This window comes from Hypanus sabinus, chromosome 15 (assembly GCF_030144855.1).
Source record: "Hypanus sabinus isolate sHypSab1 chromosome 15, sHypSab1.hap1, whole genome shotgun sequence".
Lineage (NCBI taxonomy): Eukaryota > Metazoa > Chordata > Chondrichthyes > Myliobatiformes > Dasyatidae > Hypanus > Hypanus sabinus.
In genome coordinates, this window is record NC_082720.1 from 15,887,982 (window position 1) to 15,915,681 (window position 27,700).

Here is a 27,700-nt window from a genome sequence, read left to right on the forward strand (position 1 = left end):
TTTGCCACTGTGCCACCCCCCACTGTGTCACTATACAATCCCCTGCTTTGCCAGTGTACCACTCCCTGCTGAGCCACTGTGCCACCCCCTGCAGTGTCACTGTACCACCCCCTGCTTTGCCACTGTGCCACCCCCTGCTGTGTCACTGTACCACCCCCTGCTTTGCCACTGTGCCACCCCCTGCTGTGTCACTGTACCACCCCCTGCTTTGCCACTGTGCCACCCCCTGCTGTGTCACTGTACCACCCCCTGCTTTGCCACTGTGCCACCCCCTGCTGTGTCACTGTACCACCCCCTGCTTTGCCACTGTGCCACCCCTTGCTGTGTCACTGTACCACCCCCTGCTTTGCCACTGTAGCACCCCCTGCTTTGCCACTGTACCATCCCCTGCTTTGCCACTGTACCACCCCTGCTTTGCCAGTGTACCACTCCCTGCTGAGCCACTGTGCCACCCCCTGCTGTGTCACTGTACCACCCCCTGCTTTGCCAGTGTACCACCCCCTGCAGTGTCACTGTACCACCCCTGCTTTTCCAGTGTACCACTCCCTGCTGAGCCACTGTGCCACCCCCTGCTGTGTCACTGTATCACCCCCTGCTGTGCCAGTGTACCATCCCTGCTGTGCCACCCCCTGTTGTGCCAGTGCACCATCCCCTGCTTTGCCACTGTACCACCCCTGCTTTGCCAGTGTACCACTCCCTGCTGAGCCACTGTGCCACCCCCTGCTGTGTCACTGTACCACCCCCTGCTTTGCCAGTGTACCACCCCCTGCAGTGTCACTGTACCACCCCTGCTTTTCCAGTGTACCACTCCCTGCTGAGCCACTGTGCCACCCCCTGCTGTGTCACTGTATCACCCCCTGCTGTGCCAGTGTACCATCCCTGCTGTGCCACCCCCTGTTGTGCCAGTGCACCAACCCCTGCTTTGCCAGTGTACCAACCCCTGCTGTGCCACTGTGCCATCCCTGCTTTGCCAGTGCACCAACCCCTGCTTTGCCAGTGTACCACCCCCTGCTGTGCCAGTGTACCATCCCTGCTGTACAACCCCCTGCCATGCCACTGTACCACCCGATGGCGTGTCTGGATGCAGCCTGTTTCCTCTCTCAGCTTCCAAGCAAGTTGCAGCATTTGAAGAGAGGCTGCCTGACTCCTGACTGGATTTGAAACCAGGAACTAAAAGATGTTAACTCATGATGGCGGCCTTGCCATTTTTGAAGTCAACTTCAGTATCCCTTCTAGACTGGGTTCTTTTTACGACAGCACAGCACCGGATCCTCACCACGGACCTGCTGTGCTCTACCTCACTGCATCACACAGATGGTCTTGGTCATGTCCCAGGATGCACATTGTACATGAGGAGAAACATCCAGCCGACCTTACACCAGAATTACTGGAGCTATGCATTAATCTGCCCAATAAAGAACATTCATTATTTAAAGATTCATCAGTTGACAGAATGTTACCAGAATATTAATGAAGATTTGAAGTGTCACTTACAAGAGAGATAATTGCTTGAAATTAGACAGCTCACTAGGGAATGCAGTCAGTTGATTCCCCTCCAAGTATCTGTAAAACAGCACAGTAAACAATGGTGGCTACTGTCCACAGAATAAACTCTCCTTAATAGAATGCAAGTACTATCTCCTAACGGCAAGGGTTACAGTGATCTTGTAACAAAACTACTGAGATAAGGAGAGACACACAGAGCGACAGACACAATGAGAGATGGAGAGCAACACACACGAAATGCTGGAGGAACTCGACAGGCCTGGCAGCAGCTATGGAAAAGCGTACAGTTGACGTTTCAGACCGAAACCCTTCAGTAGGGCAGGAGAAAAAAGGACGAGGAGTAGCTTAAGAAGGTCGGGGAGGTGGTGAGAGGAGGGAGAAACACAAGATGATAGGTGAAATGAAGGGGGGGGGTGAAAGAAAGAGCTGGGATGGTGATTGGTGAAAGAGATACAGAGCTGGAGAAAGGGGAATTTAATAGGAGAGGACAGAAGGCCATGGATAGACAAAGTGGGAGGAGCACCAGAGAGAGCCGATCGGCAAGCAAGGAGATAGAGAGAGAGGGGAAAAGGGGATGGGGAAGTGTGAAATGGGGGGGGGGGGGCATTACTGGAAGTTTGAGAAATCGATGTTCATGTAATCAGGTTGGAGGCTACCCAAACGGAATTTAAGTTGTTGGTCCTCCATCCTGAGTGTGGCCTCATCGTGACAGTAAAAGAATAGGAATGGGAAGTGGAATTAAAATAGGTGGCCACTGGGAGATCCCGCTTTTCCTGGTAAACGGAACTTAGGTGCTCGGCAAAGTGATCTTCCAACCTCACCGATATACAGGAGGCCACACTGGGAGCACCGGACACAGTACGTGACCCCAACAGACTCACAGGTGAAGTGTTGCCTCACCTGGAACGACTGTTTGGAGCCCTGAATGGTAGTGAGGGAGGAGATTCAGGGGCAGGTGTGGCACGTGTTCTGCTTGCAAGGATAAGTGCCAGGAGGGAGATCAGTGGCGAGGGATGAATGGACAAGGGAGTCAGATAGGGAGCGATTTCTTTGGAAAACAGAAAGTGGGTGGGAGGGAAAGATGTGTTTGTTGATGGGATCCCATTAGAGATGGTGGAAGTTACGGAGGATTACGTGTTGGATGGTGAGGCTGGTGGGGTGGTAGGTGAGGACAAGAGGAACTCTATCCCTGGTAGGGTGGCGGGAGGATGGGGTGAGGGCAGTGTTGGTGGAGGAGTATTAGATGTTTTTGTGGGGAAATAGGTAAATACTTGAAAGATCAAAGAATTTAAGTTTGAACAGAAGAGGAGTTAGGACTAGCTCTAAACAGCTACGATAATATTGAATGGCAGGTTAGGCTTCAGGGGCCAAATGGCCTACTCCTACTTTCTGCTGCTGTGCGGAACATTGTGTCTTTCCATTGCTGAAAACTAATTTGGTGGTCTTTATGCTCCTCTCTTTACTGGAGTTTAGGAAAATAAAGTCGTGAGATAGCGTCAAAAGAAAGTATTCATTGTAATATCACCAAGAGGTTTGTGGTCAGAAGATCTGAGCCCTTTGGAAATTATGCTGAACCAATTTAAACACTTCCAGTGCTTCCCATTCATTGCAAAAGAATCCATTATCTGGAATCTCATTTATTCTTCTGAGAAAGCTGAGATTTTTCAATTTATAACTTGCTTGGTTCTCTGGAACTTCAGCTTTCCAAATGATGTGATAACATTCCTGGTGCTATAGTCATTGGACAGAAGACCAGGACTTTGCTTTCATCTTAACACAGTTTCTCCACATTGAACTCTCAGAGACCTTGAAAGCATAGTATGGTAAATAATCATAGAACTGTCATGACAGAAAGGGAGACAGTTGGCCCAATGACTCCATGCTGGTTCTCTGCAATCTTCTATTCAGTCACTTACCGGAGTTACTTTTCCTCAAGGCTTTTCCAAATCCCTTCAAAATATGTTATTAATTCTGTTCCCACCAACTTCTGGTTCATTTCCATTCTCTGTATAAAACTGTTTTTTTCTTACAGCAAGTCTACTATCTTTTACCCTTTGACTTAAACCTGAGTCTACTGATCGTTGAATCATCCACTAATGGGAATAGCTTTCCGCTATTTACTCAGTCTATATCAATCATGATCTTGTACACCTTAAACAAATCTCCTCCCAACTTTTTACCAAGGAGAAACGTTACTAACTCTTGAACTGAAATCCCTCATCCTTGAAAATATGAATAAATTCCTTCTGCACCCCTTCCATGATCTTTATATTTGTTCTAACATGTGATGACCAGAACTAGATGCAATTCTCAAGCAGCGGCTAATGGAGTTATGGGATCATCGACACATGCAGCATGGAAACAAGTCCTTCAGTCCACTGTCCAGATCAACCATCAATCACCCATTCACAGTAATATTAATTCCAGTTTTCATTTTCCCAACCTCATCAACTCAACCAAGATTCTACCACTCTCCTACACATAAGGGACAGTTTTCTGTGGCCACCTAAACTATCAACCTGCACATGACCGGGATATGGAAACTGGAGCACTTGGAGTAAATTCATATGGAGAACATGCAAATTCTGTGCATGTGTCAGGATTTAAGCTAGGTCTTTGGCTCAATGCCACCCTTTTTAATGCCAGATTTTAATGTATCCTCCATAAAAAAACTTCCCCTTTTTGTACTTAATGGTTTGAATAATGAATTGCAGGATCTCATGCACATTACTAACCACTTGCAGCATTTCCCACTATTTCCAGTGATTTATGCATGTGTGTACCTGATATACACCCTTTAGAACTGTGGCTTTAAGCAGGTCAACATAGCCTTAGTTCTTTGTCTCAGAGTGTATCACTCCACAATGTATTAAACTGAACCAGACACCTGCCTGCTCACTCTCCCAATCTATCTATGTTCTCTTGCACCTAATCACAGTCTTCTTCACCACTATTCCAACATTCCAACATTCAGGTCAATAAATAAAAACAGGCCCCTTTTTCCATGACAGTTCCCTTTCCAAGATCATGTATAAAGTATAAGAGATTGAAAATAAAAATAGAGACGAAGATGATGAGGAGGTTTTACTCAAGGCTTGTACTCACATCTCAGTTGCATCCTTGGGAATGCCTTTAGGGAAAGTGCGGAAGCCTCTGTTACTGCACTGCACCACGGTGTCAACGCAATTACAGAGCTCTGGACATCGAAGGCCTGGCAGGCAGCTGCTCTCATTGTTGTCTGCTGTAGGAACAAAATGCAATAGCTGTTGGACTGACCTCTTTACCACCTGAGAGAGCGATGTGATTATTTGAGATGGTAGTGGGCTACTGTTCTATAATTACATTGCCTATGGGAACGTATGCTCAACTCACATGGTTAGCTATGCCATTACACAGGCCATTGCTGCAATGCATGTACAAATTAATACTACTGTAGAAATGCTTTGTAAATTGGGGCAATAATGGTGGAACCTATTCCTCCAGATACATTGTATAACACATTCGCATCTAATTCTGATCAAGCAGATTTATCTCGACTGACATTATTGTGTTCTGTCGTGAAGAAGGGTCTTAGCCTGAAATGTCGACTGTTTACTCTTCTTTACAATGCTGAGTTCCTCCAGCATTTTGTGTGTATGCCTTTGGATTTCCAGCATCTGCAGACTTAATCATATTTGTTAATTTGTTATTGTTGTGAACTACATATACCTGTCTGGACACCACCACCCCCCCCCCCCCCCCCGCTGACTGCTCCTGTGGCTCCTCCCACGGACCCCGGTATAAAGGCGATTGGAGGCACTGCTCCTCCCTCAGTCTCCAGGATGTTGTATGGTGGGCTCTTGCTGCTCACTGCTCTCTTCCAGCTAATTAAAGCCTATCTCTCGCCTCACGTCTCCGAGAGTTATTGATGGTGCATCAGTTATTGCCTGCACTACAATGGTTAGAAGTAGAATTTTATACAAAGATTTAAAGGGCCAGAACTCAAATCTGGTTGCACCCATTTCTTAGGTATCTGTGCCTGGTGTTGAGCTCAAAAATGGACACAATTCTAGCACCAAGCTTGTTCGCCAATATTTAGATTAAGTCTTTAGCAACCAGGCATTTCATCTCTGCAGGTACACAGGTGTGGCAGATCACATTGCTGCTGTTTTGTCGTTTATCACTGCTGTTGACATTTCCTCAACAGCAAGAAGTTAAGCAGTTTGTCTTCATATTTAAAAGATAAGCCTTTCATAGATTTGTTGTTGGCTGATTTCTTCAGACCAGCACCACAGCTCTCTATACTTAATTGCTTTCAATAGTTGTTTCACATTTCACAGAGAATCATGAGCAAGGTGCTGAAGGCCTTGCTTTGACGACTTCAAGGCTTTTAGATAAATCAATTGTTCCCACGCAGAGTACAGATGTATCTGTGGACTCCTCTTAGAATGAGCTAAGGAGCAGGGATGAACATTTCAAGGCAAAATATTTCCAAGAGCACCCAGCAATAAGTTAAATCTGCTCAAAGCTCAAAGGCAGCCAACAAAGAATCATCTTCAGCTGCATTGCACCAACCCACTTAAGAGGGTGCAAGCTGGCTCCAACCAATGCACAGATAAAATGATTTTGAAACCTCTGCTGTTGCTTCAGGCAATCATCAGCACAGTTAGAGCAACCTCATTCAGAAATCAAGTGACCACCTTAGCAAGAGCATAGACATTTAAAGGGGTATAGTGTATTGTGATCCTCACTATCAAATTCTCTTCAACACTCAGTATACGTTAACATTTTTTGCCTCATATAGTCTCTAATTTGTAATGTGGTTGAGTAGAGGAATGGAATTCAGGAATTACCCTCTCAGACAGTGTGCTGGGGTAACAGGGCCAGATTCATGTGACACTCCAGCTACTACGGGTTTTCCCTCATCAATTTCCCTCATCTATCCCAACCCATTAAGTTTTCTCTTCTGGCTATTCAAGAAGTTCAGTAGCCAGTGGTGACAAATGTATCTCACTAATCTTATAAAATTGACAGGCCTTGTTCCCTGTGAATGGCAAAAAGGGTATATAGTTAAATTTGATGGGGCATGTCTCCCAGCTTCAGTGATTGGCATATGCAGGTATCGCCAAGCCTGCCAGCAATGGAGACAATGCCTCTGCGTGATGGATGAGAAACCAATCATAAATTCACTTCTTACTGTGCACACTGCTAGGCCTTCCAAAAGGTATATAGGTATCTTCACAACTGGGCTCCTCTGTGGTGGCCTTTAGGGCGTTAGTACCCATATCACATTTTAGGGTACCTGTGCTATTGAGGCTAAACATGAGTTGACAGAAAGACAATGAAACCATCAGAACCACATGAACCTTGTGTCATGATCTGACACACACAGCAAGGTCAACCTGTATGGAATGGCTGAGAAAAGCTGTAATGAAAAGGAAAAATGAGCCACAACTGGCCTAGCGAAACAAAGGAAAATTCAAAAAAATATGCAAGAACCCCGGCTTCAGTGTGCATGTGCATTGATAGTGCATTCTGTCTTCTCCACAAAGTGGCACCCAACACTCATTTTTGTCCCTACTACATATATCAGTATGTCCAGTATTCCAGCCGATTGGTGCACTTCATGTGCCCACATATACAATGAATTCCAGAACAACTTTGTCCTGGGACTCCTACTCTTCAAGATTTTTATAAATGGCCTGGATGAGGAGGTGGAGGGATGGGTTAGTAAATTTGTTAGTAAGGTCGGGGGTGTTGTGGATAATGTGGAGGGCTGTTGGAGGTTACAATGGGACATTGATGGAATGCAAAACTGGGCTGAGAAGCAGCAGATGGAGTTCAACGCAGATAAGTGTGAAGTGATTCATTTTGGTAGGTCAAATATGATGGCAGAATATAGTATTAATGGTAAGACTCTGGCAGTGTGGAGAATCAGAAGAATCTCGGGGTCCAAGTCCATAGGACGCTCAAAGCTGCTGTGCAGGTTGACTCGGTGGTTAAGAAGGAATACAGTGCATTGGCCTTCGTCAATCATGGGATTGAATTTAAAAGCTGAGAGGTAATGTTGCAGCTATATAGGACCCTGGTCAGACCCCACTTGGAGAACTGTGCTCAATTCTGGTCGCCTCACTTTAGGAAGGACGTGAAAACCGTAGAAAGGGTGCAGAGGAGATTTACAAGGATGTTGCCTGGATTGAGGAGCATGCCTTATGAGAATAGATTGAGTGAACTCGGCCTTTTCTCCTTGGAGCAATGGAGGATGAGAGGTGACTTGATAGAGGTGTACAAGATAATGAGAGGCATTGATCAAGTGGATAGTCAGAGGCTTTTCCCCAGGGCTGAAATGGCTAGCATGAGAAGGTATAGTTTGAAGATGCTTGGAAGTAGGTACAGAGGAGATGTCAGGGGTAAGTTTTTTACTCAGAGAGTGGTGAGTGCATGGAATGGGCTGCCAGCGACAGTGGTGGAGGCGGATATGATAGGCTCTTTTAAGAGACTCCTGGATGGGTACATGGAGCTTAGTAAAATAAAGGGCTATGAGTAAAGCCTAGGTAGTTGTAAGGTAGGGACATGTTTGGCACAGCTTTGTGGGCCAAAGGACCTGTATTGTGCAGTAGGGTTTCGATGTTTCTGTGTTACCTCTACACCCTGATCCCAGTCCTGAAGACCAGCTGTGCACCATTTGAAAGGATGGGCTTGGTGATCATTGGGAAGTGATTCCTCGGCTGGTTTCCACCACATTATTCATGAGCATAAAGTTGAAGTCCCCCTTACCACTGAGCCAAGTGGTACCTACTTATTTGCAGTGTTGCAGAATTTATTGCAGAGACATAAACTAGATCCATTTGACTGGAATACCACTGAGCATGTTCCCTCTGTCACGTCTCGCACAGATCAAGCAGGAGTGGGAGCTTTTGTTTCTTCATTTTGATCTTCTCCTTCTTGGACAGACTGTAGTTAAATTGGCTTAACAAGGATTATGGAATGGTTCTGGATTTTCGGCTGATTTCTTGGTGAGGCTGACCAAATGGTGTAGTGTTTACAACGGAACCACATGGGAGCTAAAGGAAGACTGGTGTTATAAGTGCCAGCCAAACCCAAGTGCAACTGGGTTATGTAACGTATGGTTAAACTCATCAGCATCGCCTCAACTGGCAGAAAATTCGGCACAACTCCTATTGATGACCAGAAGTCTTTGCCCTTCTCTATACTTTTAAGACCAAGAACACCAACAGAAAGCACTGAATGGTATAGGAAAATTACCATGAGTACTGTCTATAGAAAAACCTTTATCCACTGACGTATTAAGTAAATGGACTTTTAACTGCAGTTTAATACCGTCAGCATAGAAGCCTTTATCACACACAGTTGGTTCCATTGCATGAGTCATCCAAGTTGCATTCCCAAAATAATGTTCCCAAAATAGATACTCAATTCCATAGTCTATTACAGGAGGAAATCACCAGGCAGACAAAGGAAAAGCTTTAAAGATATTTTCAAACCTCCTTGAAAAATATTCTGCTTCCCCATGACTTCTGGGAATCTCAAGTCACTGAGTTTTCAGGATGGCATTTTTGAATTTCATGTGTCAGGAGTATATAAAAGCTCTGCATAAACTGCAAATGAAAGTGCTACAAACACAGAAAGCCCAATTCAGTCCAATTATCTCCTGCCCCATCTGTGTAAGGATGTGTGATCCATACATAGGTCACATCAGTCATCTCAGATCTCACATAAGTGGAATGGTAGCATGCAATTTTCAGACCCAAGCAACTGCTCAAGGAAATAGAAGTTGTGGCTAGAATAAAAAAGATGGGGGTGGGAGGGGAAGGAGTACAAGCTGGCAGATGATAGGTGAGGCCAGATGAGGGGGAAGGTGGGTGGGTGGGAGAGGAGGGATGAAGTAAGAACCAGAGAGGGGGTGGGTGGGACAGATAAAGGGCTGAAGAAGGAGGAATCTAAAAGGAGAGAACAGTGGACTAAGGAAGAAAGGGAAGGAGGCGCGGAACCAGATGGAGGTGATGGAGAAGAGAAAGGGTGGGAGGGGAATGAGAATGGGGAATGAAAGAGTTGGGGGGAAGTTATTGGATGTTAGAGAAATCGATGTTCATGCCATCAGGTTGGAGGCTACGCAAATAGCATGTAAATACACACCAAACCAATCAGGTTCATATGAGAGAAAACACAACCTTTACTGTTCTTCTCATAAAGCAGAACCACGTAGAGATCAGCACTTCAGCACATCGTATCCATGTGAGACTTACTGTCCATCAACACTAATCCAATCTGCCTGCATTAGGACCAGATGCCAGGATTTCAGTGTCTGCCTAAAAGCCTGTTAAACGTTCTGATAAATCTTCATTGAAATTTTGGTCCCTTACTTAAAAGAATTATCTTCCCCACCCACCCAAAGCTAAGTAGAAATCATTAGGTAAAATTAATTGTCAAAGACAAAGTAGTTTTAAAATTTCAAGCACATTGTGTGGTGAAGCTAGTCTAGAGACCTTTCCCGCATTGACTTTAAGCTCTTCGATAGAGCACCATCTGACAATAAACTATTGTAGCGTTGCACAGGAACAGGCGGGAATGGACATCAAAGGCATTTTTATATTTAATAGCTGCTCTGGAAGGAAAGGAACAAAGGAATCAAAGAGAAGACAACCTTTAACCTCCTGATAATATCCAGAAGAAAAAACAAGTCAATGAACATAATTTATAAAAATGTGAGCGTGTTTTAGGATGCTTTTGTAACATGTTTTAATTTCTGTAAACAACTGGGAGATACAAATCTCGTTACTCATGCTGTGCCGAGAATCAAGATCACAGAATACATCAGAGGCATGGGTATGTCAAATGAATTTTTAAAGGAAAAAAAAACACCATTTGCAATCCACTTTGGTATAGCATAACACAATTATAGAAAATATTTATTCTGATGATAAAATCTCTCTACTTATCTCTTGAAAGTACAAACTTATAACTGGGAACACATGGTGATTAGACTGTAAAATACATGATTTCTAGGGGTCTGAAGAAAGTGACAGGTTAATTCTCAGAGGGTGGCCTTGTGAGCTAAAAGTTTAACAGTCTGGAATTGCACAGAGGCTATATACATTGTTGCTCCCTTATTCCTCTGTAGCAGGGAATTGTAGAAATACCAATATCAAGTGTTTATTTCTTTTATAATTTTATTTATTTGTGTCAGTATTTTCCCTTCCCATTTTTCCTCTTAATTTCTTGAAGAAAATTTAATTTTATTATCATAGGTGCTCTAATGTGCCAGGTCGTCTATTTTTCATGTATGAGTTTGTGATGCAAGGATTGTACTGATGGAGGATTTTGACCCGACAGATCAGCAATTCCTCTTCCCCACCCAGCCCCGCTCGCTCTGATACTGCTTGATCCACTGAGTTCCTCCCACAGATTGTTCCTTGCTCTGGATTTCAAAATCTAAAGCCTCTGTGTCTACAACCAAATTAAACCCTGTCCCACACTGGCGTGCTTGCTATAAAGTAAATGGGTTAATTCCACTTTGGAAGCAGGAACAAGAGGGCAGAGTATTGTCTGAACGGTGTAGAGTTAGGTAAGGGAGAAATGCAAAGAGACCTAGGAGTCCTAGTTCACCAGTCAATGAAGGTGAATGAGCAAGTGCAACAGGCAGTGAAGAGGGCAAATGGAATGTTGGCCTTTATTACAAGGGGAATTGAGTACAAGAGCAAGGATGTCCTTTTGCATTTGTACAGGGCCCTGGTGAGACCACACCTGGAATATTGTGTACAGTTTTGGTCTCCAGGTTTAAGGAAGGACATTCTGGCAATTGAGGAAGTGCAGCGTAGATTCACTAGGTTGATTCCTGGGATGGCAGGGCTGTCTTACGCAGAGAGATTGGAGAGATTGGGCTTGTACATGCTGGAATTGAGGAGATTGAGAGGGGATCTGATTGAAACGTTTAAGATAATTAAACGATTTGATAGGATTGAGGCAGGAAATATGTTCCAGATGTTGGGAGAGTCCAGTACCAGAGGGCATGGATTGAGAATAAGAGGTCAGTTATTTAAAACAGAGTTGAGGAAGAGCTTCTTCTCCCAGAGAGTTATGGAGGTGTGGAATGCACTGCCTCGGAAGATGGTGGAGGCCAATTCTCTGGATGCTTTCAAGAAGGAGCTAGATAGATATCTGATGGATAGGGGAATCAAGGGATATGGAGACAAGGCAGGGATTGGGTATTGATAGTGAATGATCAGCCATGATCTCAGAATGGCGGTGCAGACTTGAGGGGCCGAATGGTCTACTTCTGCACCTAGTGTCTATTGTCTATTGACCTCTTTCTTAATGTTCATAGAATCTCGGTAGTTGATACATGTTCCACATATTTATTTACAATTGCAACATTTTACCTCATGTTTGATGATTTTTTTCACTATTTTTCTCACAGCCTATGATCCCCCCAACCCAGGAGAAAGCCCAGCAATCCTTACCATCACAGGTGAAATCCTGAACAGCCACATCCTGAATTGGGATCTCCTTCAGGAAGAATGGTTTTTGACAACGTGGGTTTCCACTGACAATCCTTCTCCTCCTCAGCCACCTTCCCAACCAGGCCAGGTGACAGTTACAGTTGAAAGGATTGGCCAGTAGGTTTCTGTGGAAGACCAGCAAAATGGGAATTAATAAATTCATAGATTCGTAGAGTAACACAGCACAGAAACATGGATTCAGTCCAACTTCTCCTTGCCAAACAAGATGGCTTATCTGTGCTAATCCTTATTCGACTGACTTTAACTCATACACCTGTAAACCATTCTAATCCATGTAGCCATCCTATCTGTGGATTCACTAAGAAAAGAAGTATACTAGAGATACAACTCAATTACACACATCGGCCACTTTATTAGCTACCTACTGCACCTAAATAAAGTTGTGTTGTGTGTTCAGATATGCTCTTCTGCACACCACTGTAGTAAGGCATGATTATCTGAGTTAATGTCACCTTCCTGTCAGCTTGAACCAGTCTGTCCATTTTCCTCGAATCTCTCTGATTAACGAGGGGTTTACTCCGACAGAACTGCCATTTTTTGTTTTGTTTAGTTTTCCACAATACTCTGTAAACTCTAGAGAGAGTTGTGCGTGAAAATCCCAAAAGATCAGCAATTTCTATGGTACTCAAACCACACTGTCAGGCACCAACAATCATTCCATGGTCAAAGTCACTTAGATCACGTTTCTTCCCCATTCTGATGTTGGGTCTGAACAACAAGTGAACCTCTTCACCATGTCTGCGTGCTTTTATGCTTTGAGTTGCTGCCACATGATTGGCTGATTTGGTAATGAGCAGGTGTACAGGTGTACATATTAAAGTTCTCACTGAGTGTATAATCATTTCGTTCCCCCAACATTTCTTTCACATAAAACTGGGTATTGTCTTCTCAGAAATACTTTGATATGACTGAATGTTTCACTGACTTCTCAATACTAGGTTTTAATCCGTAACTTTTAATTTATCTGAGATGTCACTTTGATAATATACTATTAACCCTAATGAAGAGCAAATTCCAAGAACACAGAACAGCCCAGGGAGCACTTTGTCGATGTGTCCATTAGAACAATAATTTCTGCATTTTCTGGAAGTGAATATTCTTTACCAATTTGCTAAAATTACTTTTTCCTTATGAATGGCACAAAGATAGATTTCCAATCATATTCTTTACAAATACATCGCTCTGACCTCAGGCCTCTGCAGAACTTAATACATTTTACTTAAAATGTATATTCATTTTATGAGTTTAGTCTCATAGCTTAAGATCCCTTCTTCGATCATTATCTTGTTGAAACAGAAGAGAATCAACATGCCATAAACTAAAACCCAATTCTAAATATTTTCCATTTTTTCATGAATCACTAAATTATATCAAATTCACACAGTAGGGGAACAAGTATTTGGCTCAAATTATTCCACATGATCCTTCTTCCAGCATCTGTATCTCTTCAAGTTTACATGTTGTTCTTTTTCCTTTAATTTCATTTACTTACCTGGATGGAACAGGTTCTTGCTCCAGCTGCTGTTTCCAGTAGGTGGTTTTATGCTCCTGTCTCTCCTTGGACAAAGGATTTTTCCTGAATTTCTATTGAACCTATTATCAACCATTTTATATTCTTAGAAGCTAATTCCAGAGTCATTCATATGGGGAAATATTCTCCAGAAGCACCATATCAAATCAGAAAATATTGAACACAGAAGTCTTAATAGTCCTGAAGTCATAGATAAGTACAGCAGTGAAACAAGCCCTTTGGCCCATCTGTTCCATGCTAAACTACTTAAACTGCCTACTCCCATCGACCTACCACCATAGCCCACAAATCCCTACCATTAATGTACCTATACAATCCTCTCTTAAACATCGAAACCGAGCTCAATTCACCAGTTGAGCTGGCAGCTCATTCCACGCTCTCACAGTCCTCTGAGTTTCCTTTTATGTTCCGCTTAAACTTCTCACCTTTCACCATTAACCCATGACCTCTGGTTGTAGTCCCACCCAACCTCAGTGGAAAAAGCCTGCTTGCGTTTACCCTATAATTAACCCCCATAAGTGTGTATACTGTACCTCTATCAAATCTCTCTATATTCCAAGAATAATATCCTAGCCTAGTCAACCTTTCCTTTTAACTCAGGTTCTCCAGTCCTGGCAACATCCTCATAAGTTTTCTTTCTACTCTTTCAATCTTATTTGCATCTTTCTTGTAGGTAGGTGACCAAAATAGCACACAACACTCCAAATTAGACCTTACCAATGTCTTATACAACTTCAACAGAACATCCCATCTCCAGTACTCAGTACTTTTATTTACGAAGGTCAATGTGCCAAAAGCTTTCTAATTGCATGATCTAATTTTAAGTCTATTGATTCTGTTCTGATGTTCTGTGGTTCAAAGTCAAAATTAAGTAGCCTACATAAAAAATAAATGGGCAAGATAACTTGAAAAGAAATGGTCTAGTGGAGATGGATGTGAGGTGCTTATGAAGGTCAAACAAGAAGCAATGGTCAAGATGGAACAGGTTATCATTGGAATAAAATACCGAGATCAAAGCAGATCTTACATGGTTGAGAGGGAATGGAGAGTGTTGAATGCTCCAGGAGTGATGGTGGTGACTCGGTTGTCGTAGAGTGACAGCAGGCGGACTGAGGTAAGGCCAGTAAACGTGTCGTTATTGACACAGCTGATCCTGTTGTTCCGTAGCATCCTGCAACATTAGTTAATAAGGAAGAAAATTTGACACTTTCAGCCAGTAACAACCAGAAGTGCACAGTTTTCAACAAACATTTCCCAATAAAATATTAATGAATAATTATACCCCACAGAAGTGCTGAGGATATTGTGCCATCAATTACGAAGCACTGACAATATCACCGTGGCCTTTCCAGGTGCAACTGTAAACTGTGTCCAAGTTGGACATCATAGTGGGTTATCATGCTGTATACTTACAGTGTCTTGAGTCCAGAGAGACCAGAAAACATTCGGCTGTGGACCATTTCCAGCTCATTTCCAGTCAGTAGCAATTCCAGCACTCCTGATGCCCCTTCAAATGCTCCCTCTCGAATATCTTGGATCTTATTGTTACTCAGGTTTCTAATGAGAGACGGTAAAACAATTACTTCTAGAAAATAAGCTACCACTGCACAAGTATATGTAGATAGGATTTTCCCCTCTCACAAAAGCATTTTTGATAAGATCATTCAACAAAAATTGATTAATAATTAGCCTTGCAATAAATTGGAAAATGAAGGGATTTAATGAAAGCAGCATTTAACAATGAGTTAATGAAAAATGAAGAAATCTATAAACCATTCTTAAATTGTTAAATTACATTTTAATTGAAGTAGAGGCATACTGAATTATAATTGTGATCAGTTTATTAATGAGATGGACAATATTGTGATCTAACCATGCCAGGGCACTCTGCTCTGTTTGGTCTGCAGTCTTGTTTCCAGTCTTTTTCAGCCTAACGCCTGAAGTTGGAGTGGAGTTTTTATTCACTGACGGCTATTCAGGGTCCACGTTGGGTAGCCTCCCAGAGGTTGTTGACCAAATCTGCTGAGAATCCAGCACTAATCGGGCAATCCACCTCGAAACATTTACGAGGATGGATGGTGGAGAAAGTGGACACGTCAGCTTGGTGCAAGTTGTATTTTTCCAGCACGTTCATGAAAGAGCAAACGTCCTAACCTGCCTAACCTCCATTAGGTTGGAACTGCCTGTGCTCAGAATCAGCAAGGATAGTCTGTTGTGGCATGTTTATGTAAACACAAGGAACTATACAAGGAAATATGATAATACACGTGACATACAGATAATAGCACACAGGAACATAAGCACAAAGAATATACATGAGTGCATATATAGACAAGCATTGGGGCACTAATTCTAATTCGGTATGAATCGAAAAGCTGTGTAATAAGTATATTACTGAGAGAGGCAGGAGGAAATGTGTTGATGCTTTGGTCAGCAGGCACACTCATAATGTTTAGCTTTTTATTGCATTAGGTAATTTATCAACAGCCAGAATGAATTAAGATTGTATTAGAGAGAAGGCCTTTAAACAAGACACCTGCTATTATCGAGCCAGCAGCTTGCATGTTTTCCAAATTGAGCTGCAGTAATTGGAAAATCCATTTATAACCTATAAAACAAAGTCACTCCACAACCTTCCGTCTCAAATCCGTGCTCTTCTGATGTTTAGTGTTACCATGAGCATCCCAATAATAATTGCAGCACTAACAATCTGTGTTGTCTTGACAACACAGTGGAGTACAAGGTTCTAATGGGGGGGGGGGAGTGGGGGAAGAGGTATTTCATCTCAATGTCCAGTTGAAATAACTTGACTGCAGTAAGAACACGGCAAAGTCTGATTCTGTATACCTCCTGATATATTCACGAGTGCCTTTTCAGTGTGAAATGGACAAAGCTAAGGAGTGGCGGAGACAGGAATGAAAGAGGCTTGAGACCACTGTAGTATATAGTCAACTGGCTCGGCACAAGCAAAGGATCAAACGTGAGACCATTGCATCCAAACAGCAATGTAGCACACAGTGCCACTGGGATTTGTGATGTTGGAAGGAGCTTATGGAGCTGATGTAATATGGAGAGGAAATAATTTATCTTAACATCATTTGATTCATGAGTGTGATATACAGTATATCACCATGTAATTTCTGTAAAGTCCAATCTGTAAAAAGACGGTAAAATCATTGCAAATTGCTATGAAAAAACAGATACAATACTTACATTGTAACTGATACTTAGAGAAAGCCTTAATCCATAAAACATTTGTAATGCAAGGAGTAATTTTAAATCCCTCTCTCCCGCAGAAGTGTATTTACATAGGGATAGGAACATTGTCAACTCAACATCAGGTTAACCTGCCAATTGAGGTGAAATGACGACCTCATTTAACAGCAACACACACAAAATGCTGGTGGAACACAGCAGGTCAGGCAGCATCTATAGGGAGAAGCGCTGTCAACGTTTCGGGCCAAGACCCTTCGTCAGGACCCTCGTGTTACCTCATTTAACAGCTTCTTCAGCTGATCATGATATTTTAGTGATCTCAATAAGGAGTCTATTGCAGATACAGTGGTCTCTGTAAGAAGCAATAGCTAACACTGTAAAATTAACATGGTCCATTTCAGGCACACACACACTCTTTGGGTTTATCCTCCCCTACCTACAGACCTCCACCCCTATCTAGGCTGATGAGTCCCATTCATTGATTCACTCCGAATGGGTTCCTTACTGATCCAATTAGATACAGCCCTTGCCACATAGGATGGACACAATACAAGGATGTGTACCAGTGGGTGACTAACCAGCTGTATGAAGTGTGAAATAGAACTGAGTGAAACTGAGCATGAGGATAAAGTAGCAGCTGAGCAAGAAAGGAAAGTGAGGGAAGGGGTTAATAAAAACGGTCAGAAGACAAGATCCTGCAATTTGTAACAATAGGAAAATCAGTAAAATGGTAGCGATAGAGGGGTTGCAAGAGGAATTAGATGAGTTCTTGTAGAAAAATAACCAACAGCAAGACTATGAAGAAGGGAGAGTAGGGCCTGCTCTCCCAGGAGACCTGATGGGCTGAATGGCCCCTTTCTATACCAAAGTGTGTGATTCTGGGTGATACTTTAGCTTCTGTGAAACAGCAGTGTGGTTGTCTGACCTAGACACGTCAGAGTGGAGAATGAACTGGCTGTACAAATGACAAATGCTTCATGCAACATTGAAACCTGGCTCTACAAATACTGAAAACCGCAGCGTTGTGAATGAACATGAAAATCCGAATCTTGGCTCCAATATGATCTGGACATTGAGGCCCATTTCCTCCTCCTCCAAAGAAATCTAATAAGCTCCCTTGATGGCTGATCTTATAAGGCCTGCTTAATTTCTCCAGCTGCAGGCTCTAAAATTAGTTCAAAATTAGAAATTCCTTCTTTCTTTGTCTTAAGGTCTAAACTAAACTTGCAAAACTGCATCTGGGAAAATTAAGTAGGCAACTGAGTGAGTAAACATTGGAGTGACAGGACAGGGTAAGTTTTTCCACTTTCCCTTTGGGATTATGGCTTAAACTGTTAATTGCTGTTTGAGCACAATGAACGGAGAAGCAGAAAAGGCAGAGAGAAATGTGACAGGAGGATGTGAGGCAGAGCAAGGACAAATGTTTGACCGGGAGTGAAGAACCAAGGCAAGCTGAGTAGGAGCTGTTAAACTGGGGGTTGCTGTGTGGCTACACAATGTTACAGGTATGGAGACTCAGGTTTCTGCAGATGCTGGAATCTGGGGCAACAAACTTCACCCTGGAGGAACTCTGCAGGTCGGGTAGCACCTGCGGAGGGAAGTGGACAGTCAGCATTCAACTTCCTTCACAAATGCAGCCTGACCCCTAAGTTTCTCCGGAGTCTTGTTTAATGCTACAGGCAACCCGTGGAGGTCTGCACACAAAAAAAATGAAGGAATATGATTTGAACCACTTCTTTCATCTCCATCTGTCCATGTGTGAAAGTGCTCTCACAGCCTTTAGCATCTGAAACAAGCCTGACTTAGAAGAGTAAAATCATTTCACCTTAGTCAAATGTGAAGAGTGGAGAGGATATATAAACTTTGCAAATTTACATAAATTAACACATCTACTTGGCATTGTCATGTGGTAATCCATTATTTGTAGAAACTCATGTTCTGCCCTTGGTATATCCTGATGATTAATTTCCTGAATTCTTTAATTTCTGGCTCTTTCCCATCTACCTAACATTCATCAATGTCGTTCTTTTACTATTCACTCAGAGAAAGGTATTCTATGAATCATCCCTGATGTTATTTTTTTCTCTCTCACTGCTGCCAGATCTAATGATATTCCAGGTTTTCTCAGAATGTTGGCAAGCATTTTAAAGGAAACGACTAATTGAAACAGGTGGAGCATGTGGCCGTGATGCTGCCAGGTTGTTTGTATCTGATCTGGGTGTTAAAGGCCCTTGATCTGCAGGTGCTCTCTGACTGAACTAGGTTGAATTATATTTTCCTATTTTTTTCATATTTCCTGACAAAACATAATTTCACCCACTGAAAGAAATTCCATCAGTCTCATTTCCTCCAGTTATTTTCCTGTCACATGCCAACCATTTCACCTTGATTCCTCTGCCACATACCGAGGGTCAATTTCCACTGGACAGTTAATCTACTGGCTTGTCCTGGGATGTTGGTTGGAACTAGAGCACAGCAGGAGGGGTAAAATGCATTGCAGGGAGCACATGAAAATTCCACACAGATGCCACCACGGTACCTGGAAATGTGGTCATTCCAAATGGTGAGGTGGCTCAATATCACGTGTGCAGTATTGACACATTTTGGCAACAAGTTTATTAACCGAAAGCTGTATTATCCCCATTTTATGTCTGTCCCATCAGTGTGAAATCCTTTCCGATATCATACAGGCCAGGCAAATCAGAACACTTAGGTTGAACTCTGAAGTGTGTACATTGTTAACTTCCACTGATCAGCAAACCTACGTTTCGTTTCACATGTCTACTGACAGAGTCTATTATAGGCCTGTAGCTTTGGCTCTTTACTCATTTCCATTGCTGAGGCCTGACCTGCTCAGTTCCTCTGGGGGGGGGGTTGGGTGTGTGTGTGTGTGTGTGTGTGTGTGTGTGCGTGCGTGCGTGCGTGCGTGCGTGCGTGCGTGCGTGCGTGCATTTTGCAGGTGTCTATTCCTGCTGAGGTTTACTTCCAGACAGTAACAGCAACGCAGTCTGTGCTTCCTCATATTCAACCTAAACACTGCGGGCTGATGATTCAACCAGGCCCCGTGTCTCCATAGAATGAATGACAGAAACATCAAAGCCCCAAAGCCCCCGCCCACTCCCTACGCAGAAGCATCAACAGAAGCACCGACCCCCCCCTCCCCACCCACCCATGCAGCAAAAGCACCGACCCCTCTCACCACCCACCCATGCAGCAAAAGCACCGACCCCTCTCACCACCCACCCATGCAGCAAAAGCACCGACCCCTCTCCCCACCCACCCATGCAGCAAAAGCACCGACCCCTCTCCCCACCCACCCATGCAGCAAAAGCACCGACCCCTCTCACCACCCACCCATGCAGCAAAAGCACCGACCCCTCTCCCCACCCACCCATGCAGCAAAAGCACCGACCCCTCTCACCACCCACCCATGCAGCAAAAGCACCGGCCCCTCTCACCACTCACCCATGCAGCAAAAGCACCAACCCCTCTCACCACCCACCCATGCAGCAAAAGCACCGACCCCACTCACCACCCACCCATGCAGCAAAAGCACCAACCCCTCTCACCACCCACCCATGCAGCAGAAGCACCGACCCCTCTCACCACTCACCCATGCAGCAAAAGCACCGACCCCACTCACCACCCACCCATGCAGCAAAAGCACTGGCCCCTCTCACCACCCACCCATGCAGCAAAAGCACCGACCCCTCTCACCACCCACCCATGCAGCAAAAGCACCGACCCCTCTCCCCACCCACCCCACCACCATGCAGGCAACAACAGCAGATACACCAAAGAGTCATCGATCCAGAGTCAATATCCTGGAATTCTTTTTTTCTGGGTATTCAACCTGTTCTTAATGTATTTAATTTGTTCAGGGATTTCTCCAACAGCACTTGGTATCACTTTCAGCAGTGCTGTGGAAATGGGGTGAGAGAATCTCAACAGGGGCCCGGAAGATATATTTCTTTGGCATGTTGACTCAGCAAGGTCTTGCAGAAGATGGCAGCAGCCCTGAACCTACCAACTTTCAAACGAGGCTGCCAATAAAGGCAAAGTTGCAGTATCACAACATCTGGTTTTGGATTCAGTTCCTGAAGAGGAACAACTGTTGCTATAGGTCCATGAAAGCCTTTGGAATTGTGACAGCAGCTCCCTGTTTGCATTAAATTAAGCAAATGCTGAAGACCTAAACAAAGATATAGAGGTGTTCCCCCCCCCCTTTACAAAGGTAGAACGTTCCTATGACACCTTTCTTAAGCCAAAATGACATAAAGCAAAGAACCATTAATTTATATGGGAAAAATTTTCATAAAAGCGAAAATCCTCTTTGTAATGCAAAAACAAGTTACTGAAGTAGGCCTTTTGTAAAATTGAAGTGGCATTAAGCAAACATTCATAAAGTGGGAGACACCTGTATTGATAACTGAATTTCTCATTATGCAGAAAATAATTAGGGGTCTTCAATGTCGTCAGTGTTGAACTGCGCTGAAGTCTTGGTGAGGGCTTTGGGATGGGATATAATACTTTCCTGTGTCGCTGTTAGGGATTTTCAGCTCAGAAAGAATCATTGACGATTTACATTGATGGGTTAATACTTATGCCATTTTGTCGGGTCCTATTTAATAAGATTCTGACTCACTGTGTATGTAGCCCAGAAGAATTAGTTGTTTCATTTACATGGAGATCAGATTGTGTCTTAAAGGAAGTTGGTGCGTTGATTCAATCAGCATTCTTCCTTTGAGCTTAATCTAATCCATCTCTTTTAGAGGGAAGATTTACATATTGGATGTGATTTGCAAAATGTTCATGCCCAGATGGCCTTGATATTCATTATATTTCTAGCATCTGTTTAATATAGTTAATTACTTGTACATATATTGATAAGTTTGCTTGTCGGCCTCTATATCAAATGAGTTAGAGTCAGAGAATCACAAAAAGCTACAGCACAGAAACAGGCCCTTTGGCCCATCTACCTATGCCAAGCCATTTATCTGCCTAGTCCCATCGACTTGCACCCAGACCATTGTCCTTCATAGCATGTTCCTCTTAAGTGTTGAAATCAACTATTTCTGCTGGCAGCTTGTTCTACACTTTCACCACCCTCTGAGTGAAAAAGTTCTCTGTATGTTCCCCTTAAACTTTTCACAAATACACCTTTAAGCCATGACCGCTAGTTGTAGTCTTGCCCAATCTCTGTGGAAAAAGCCTGCTTGCATTTACCCTATCTATAACCCTCATAATTTTGTAGAAAGCTACAAATCTCTTCTCAGTCTTCTACGCTCTAGGGAATAAAGTCCTGACCTATTCAATCTTTCCCTAGAACTTAGGTCTTCAAGTCTCGACAACATCCTTGTTATGATCGAGATCTAGAAGATTATAAGGCTAGCAGGAAAGAGCTTAAGAATGAAATTAGGAGAGCCAGAAGGGGTCATGAGAAGGCTTTGGCGGAAGTATTACAGAAAACCTCAAGGCATTCTACAAGTATGCGAAGAGCAGGAGGATAAGACATGAGAGAATAGGACCAATCAGGTGTGACAGTGGAAAAGTGCGTACGGAACCAGAGGAGATAGCAGAGGTACTTAATGAATACATTGCTTCATTATTCTCTACAGAAAAGGATCTTGGTGATTGTAGTGATGACTTGCAGCAGAGTGAAAAGCCTGAGCGTATAGATTTTAAGAAAGAGGATGTGCTGGAGCTTTTGGACAGCATTAAGTTGATGAGATGATGAGAGGCATTGATCGTTTGGATAGTCAGAGGCTTTTTCCAGGGTTGAAATGGCTAGCACAAGAGGATACATTTTTAAGGTGCTTGGAAGTAGGTACAGAGGAGACGTCAGAGGTAATTTTTTTTGCAGAGAGTGGTGAGTGCGTGGAATGGGCTGCCGTCAGTGGTGGTGGAGGCAGATACGATAGGGTCTTTTAAGAGACTCCTGGATAGGCACATGGACCTTAGAAAAATAGAGGGCTATGGGTAACCCCAGGTAATTTCTAAGGTAAGGACATGTTCGGCACAGCTTTGCTGAAGGACCTGTATTGTACTGTAGGTTTTCTATGTGGCTATGTTTTTTCTATGTAATCAGTCCGTCTTTCTAAATACTTATATATCTGGTCCCTTGGAACACCTTCCAATACCTTTCCCACTACTGATATCAATCTCACAGGCCTATAATTTCACAGCTTATTCTTTCTTAATAAGGAACAACATTAGCTATCCTCTATTCCTCTGGCACCTCACCCATGGCTAAGTATCTCTGCTAGAGCCCCTGAAGTTTCTGCACCAGCCTCCCACTGGATCTGTGGGAACATCTTGCCAGGCCCTGTGAATTTATTCACACTAATTTTTCTCAGGACACCGAAGACTTCATTCTCTCTAATGTGTACAGGGTCCACAACCTCGCTACTCCATTTCAACATATCTATAGACTGCGTCCGTCTCCTGGGTAATTACAGGTGCAAAAAATCCTTTTTAGGATCTCCTAAATCTCTTCCAGCTCCAGCATGGATTACCACTATGAAGAGGACCAATAATGTGTCTTGCTATTCCTTTGCTCTTAATATATCTGTGGATGCCTTTAGCATTCTCGTTCACCTTGTCTACTCGGGTAACCTCATGCTTTCTTTTAGCCCTCCTAATTTCCTTCTTAAATGTTCTCTTGCATTTCTTATACTGCTCAAGTACCACATTTGCCCCTTCCTGCCCATATCTGCTATGCACCTCCATCTCCTTATTAGCTAGAGCCTCAATATCTCTTGAAAACCAAGGTTCCCTAAAACTGTTATGCTTGCCTTTTGTCCTGACAGGAGCATACATACTCTGTACTCTCAAAATTTCGCTTTTGAAGGCCTCCTGTTTACCAAATACACCTTTGCCAGAAATCAAGTGTTCCAATCCATACTTGCTAGATCCTTTCTGATACCATCAAAATTGGCCCTTATCCAATTTAGAATCTCAAGCCCAGGACCTATCCTCTTCCATAATTATCTGGAAACTAATAGCATTCTGATCACTAGATACAAAGTGTACCCCATCACAAATTTCAGTCACCTGCCCTGTCGCATTCCCTAATAAGAGATTGAGTATCACACTCTCTCGAGTTGGGATTTCAACATGCTAATTTAGGAAACTTCTTTGAAAACATTTGACAAACCCTTTGCCATCTAACTGTTTTATAGTATGGGAGTCACAGTCAATATGTGGAGAATTGAAATCACCTCCTATCATAACCTCATGTTTCTTGCAACAGTCTGCAATCTCTCTACAAATCTGCTCCTTTAAGTCCTATGGAATTTTTGGAGGTCTGTAATATAATCGCTTTAACTTGGTCATATCTTTCTTATTCTTCAGTTCTACCCATAAAGCCTCACTAGATGAGCTCTCTAGTCTGTTCTTACTGAGCACCGGCATGACGTTTTCCCAGTCAAGTACTGTCACTCCTCGCCCGTTAATCCCTCTCACTCTACCATGCCCAAAATAACAAAAAGCCAGGGCCTGCTGCTCCTGCAACCAAGTCTCACAAATGTCATAATTCCATGTGCTGATCCATGCCTAAGCTTGGATCAGCCTTTCCGACAATGCTCCTTGCATTGAAATATACGCAGCTCAAAACATTTGTCCCACCATGTTCAACTTTTCAAATCCTGACCTTGTATGTAGACTTAACAACACTTTTCTCCACAGTCACTCCAGAACCTGTTCTGGCACCTGGCACTTTGATTCCCATCCACCTTCAATTCTAATTTACCCCTTCCCACCCCCAACCCTGTGCAGCACAAGCAAACCTTCCTGTTACAATAAAAGTTAACAGAATTGCTATCTTGACATTTAAGAGATCAAGTATAACAAGTGTGAAGCATTACGGGAATGTTTCAATCCTGTTTTGATTACAAAATCAATGCCTGCCTGATGATGAAAAGGGTATGAAGCTAATGTTGTGAGATCTTTTAATGAAAATTAATTTGTATTTAGTTGGATGCCAGGCTGTCAAATTGTAATTGATGCATAACTGACTTGCTCATCTTTCCTTCATAGACAAAGTATTTTCCAATTGTCTATCTGCAATGATTGCAAACATACGGTCAACTGGGCAATGTCACTAATGGATAAAAGTGATTGAAGATCAATAAAGCAATTTGAACAAAAGAAGTGAATGTGATAGAGTGCCAGTTTAATTCCATAAATGCAAGAGTTAACATCGTGGAACAAAACAAAATATGACAACTGGACAGCGAAAGATCACATAAAATATAAAAGAGCAGAACAGCTTAGACCCCAGGATCTGGAGGAAGTAAGACAGTCAACAAAGATTGGCATGTTAATGTAAGAGCAACTGCAAGGAGCATACGAGTATATGAAAACCAACAGAAAATTATTAAACATGGTCAGGACAATATGGGGTACTTGAAAACTGAAAATGGTGATGCTGTACATAACAATAAGAAAATAATGAGTATTTATAACTAATACTTTGCATTGATATTTATAGAATCAGAATACATCATCAGGCCACAAGATATAGGAGCAGAATTAGGCCATTTGGCCCACTGAGTCTGCTCCGCCATTTCATCATGGCTGATCCAATTTTTCTCTCAGCCTCAATCTCCTTCCTTCTCCCTGTAGCCCTTCAGATCCTGTCCAGTCAAGAAGCTGTTAACCTTTGCCTTAAGTATACATAAAGATCTGGCCTCCACAGCTGTCTGTGGCAAAGAATTCCACAGATTCACCATACTATAGCTAAAGAAACTCCTCCTCATCTCCATTCTAAAAGGACACCCCTCTATTCTGAGGCTGTGTCCTCTGGTCTTAGACTCTCCGACCATAGGAAGCATCTTCTCCACATTAACCATATCAATGCTGTGTGGCAAAAAAATATAACAGCTGGGTGGGGAGAATCCCTATTTAAATTATTTTTAAAAATTTCTTAATTCTAAAAATTATTGTACTACAATGTATGCTAATATTAGCTCTCTTCAAAGGGAGAAGACAACACAGCATAATCCACAGAACTGTCCTCATTGAGGTAACTGTAAATCTCAGGTACACAATTCAGTGCTAATGGAATGTCAGAAAGGGACTGTTTGCCAAGCACACGGGAACAGAATCTGCCTCGGGCTGTTAATTGACAGCTAGAGAACTCCTAGAAATATAACAGCATCAGTGATAACACAAAGCTTTTGAGAACAGGAAAAGATCCTTATGACTACTGCAAGATATCTATTCATTGTAGGATGGATTTAATTCCTTTACCTATAATTCGATGATGTTCAAAATAAACGTTTACGTTTTCGTTGATATACAATGCACCCAGTGAATCACATTCAAAGACGGAACTGTACTTCCAGTGAATGGCTGGCTAACCTACTCGCCCAGATAGCCACTGACAGGTGATTAGCAGATGCCATATTTCCTTGGCAAAAAGGCAGAAATTGAAGAAAAAAAGATCACGATAACCTTAACACAAGTGTTATTTTACTATGCTGTTCAATTGGAATAATTCCAGCATAAGATAACTAAAACCCTAGGTCATTGATGGGGAAAATACAAAGACTTTTCTTGAAACACCGCTCATCAGTGAACAGATAGAAATTTCTTTATTGATCATTTGAATTATAGAATCGTTAAATTGTACATCACAGAAACTGGTCCAGGGCCAGCTCATCAATGTCTGCTGTGAAGGCTATTGTTGCTCATCCCATCTGCCTGCCATGTTCCTCAACATCTTTCCTATCCATGTAGCTATCCAAATGCCATTTAAATATTATAATTGTATCTACATCTATCAACTTCTCTAGCATCATATTCCAGACATTAACCACCCTCTCTGTGAACATTTACCCCACAGATCATCTTTAAATGTCTCCCTTCTTATCTGTGCCCTCTAGTTCCAGACTATCCCACTCACTGTAAAAGGTTCTTACTACTTATCCTTGCTATGACCCTCAGTTATCATCTCATTAAAGAATATCTCAGTAAAGTCACTCCTCAGCCTCCCACATTCCAGTGAGAATAAACTCAGTCTATTCAGCCTCTTCTTCAAGCTGCAGCCCTCCATTCCAGTCAACATCCTAATGAATCTTCTCTGCACTCTCTCTACTGCGATCACATCCTTCCTGTATTGTTTCAACCAGAAATGTACACAGACACTCCAAGAATTAGGATAGTTGTTTTAGAAAGTGAGCCCTGAAAATCCTTACTGAGGTTCTTCAATTTATGATCCATAGAAAACTCGAGACCAGTGCACTGATTGATAAACTTACATTTTCCGGAGGTTGGGGAGTTTCTTGAAGATGCCAGTTGCCTCCAGGACAGTCAATTCATTATCATTCAACCGCCTAAACAAGTCGAAAGGAAACAATTCAAGGGACAATGACTTGATGTGCCAAAGAATTGTGAACGAAAACACTAGTAGAATGATTAACAAAGGGTGAAGAAAGTCAGCTGCAAGTTAAAATTTTGCACAAAGAAGTTACATAAAAAATGGCATTCAGTCTTTATCAGCATTTTTTGATCTGTGTTCTGGACCCTCTGTTCAAGCATTTTCCATTTTTTTCACCTTTGAAAACACCATTATTACTTTGTTATGACGCAGAATTTGAAATCTGTCCAGTGGTCTTTTTCACTAAACTTGCAATGACTGTGCTTCATGAAATCTCCTCAATAATGTAAACAGGTACTCGCATGGTGTAGTTGAATCACAATGCACATTCAGGAACTTCAGTAAGTCAGTCAGCATCAATGTAGGGAAATGGGCGAATGGGGTGGAGACTTTGTTGACCTGATTTCTTGAGCAGAGTCACTATCAACCCAATCTCAAAATAATCTCTGCTCTCAAATTTTAGTTTTCCATTTACCTTTAGTTCTCATGCATGGTTTCCTGAAAGTGAGGATTTTACTTTGTTAGTATGAGCTATTTCTGCATGCA

General features: G+C 42.7%; 1 protein-coding gene across 2 annotated transcripts in view; it reads right to left on the bottom strand.

Moving 5' to 3' along the window:
* LOC132405319 (slit homolog 3 protein-like) overlaps nt 1–27,700 on the bottom strand; it is a 630,603-nt gene that overhangs the window by 88,937 nt on the left and 513,966 nt on the right. For both annotated transcript variants that reach the window (XM_059990026.1, XM_059990027.1), the window contains 6 exons: nt 27,036–27,110; nt 14,971–15,114; nt 14,585–14,728; nt 11,967–12,130; nt 4,612–4,747; nt 1,495–1,563 (listed from right to left, as the gene is read on the bottom strand). In XM_059990026.1, the coding sequence (XP_059846009.1) occupies nt 1,495–1,563; nt 4,612–4,747; nt 11,967–12,130; nt 14,585–14,728; nt 14,971–15,114; nt 27,036–27,110 (732 nt within the window). The remainder of the gene's footprint in view (nt 1–1,494; nt 1,564–4,611; nt 4,748–11,966; nt 12,131–14,584; nt 14,729–14,970; nt 15,115–27,035; nt 27,111–27,700) is intronic.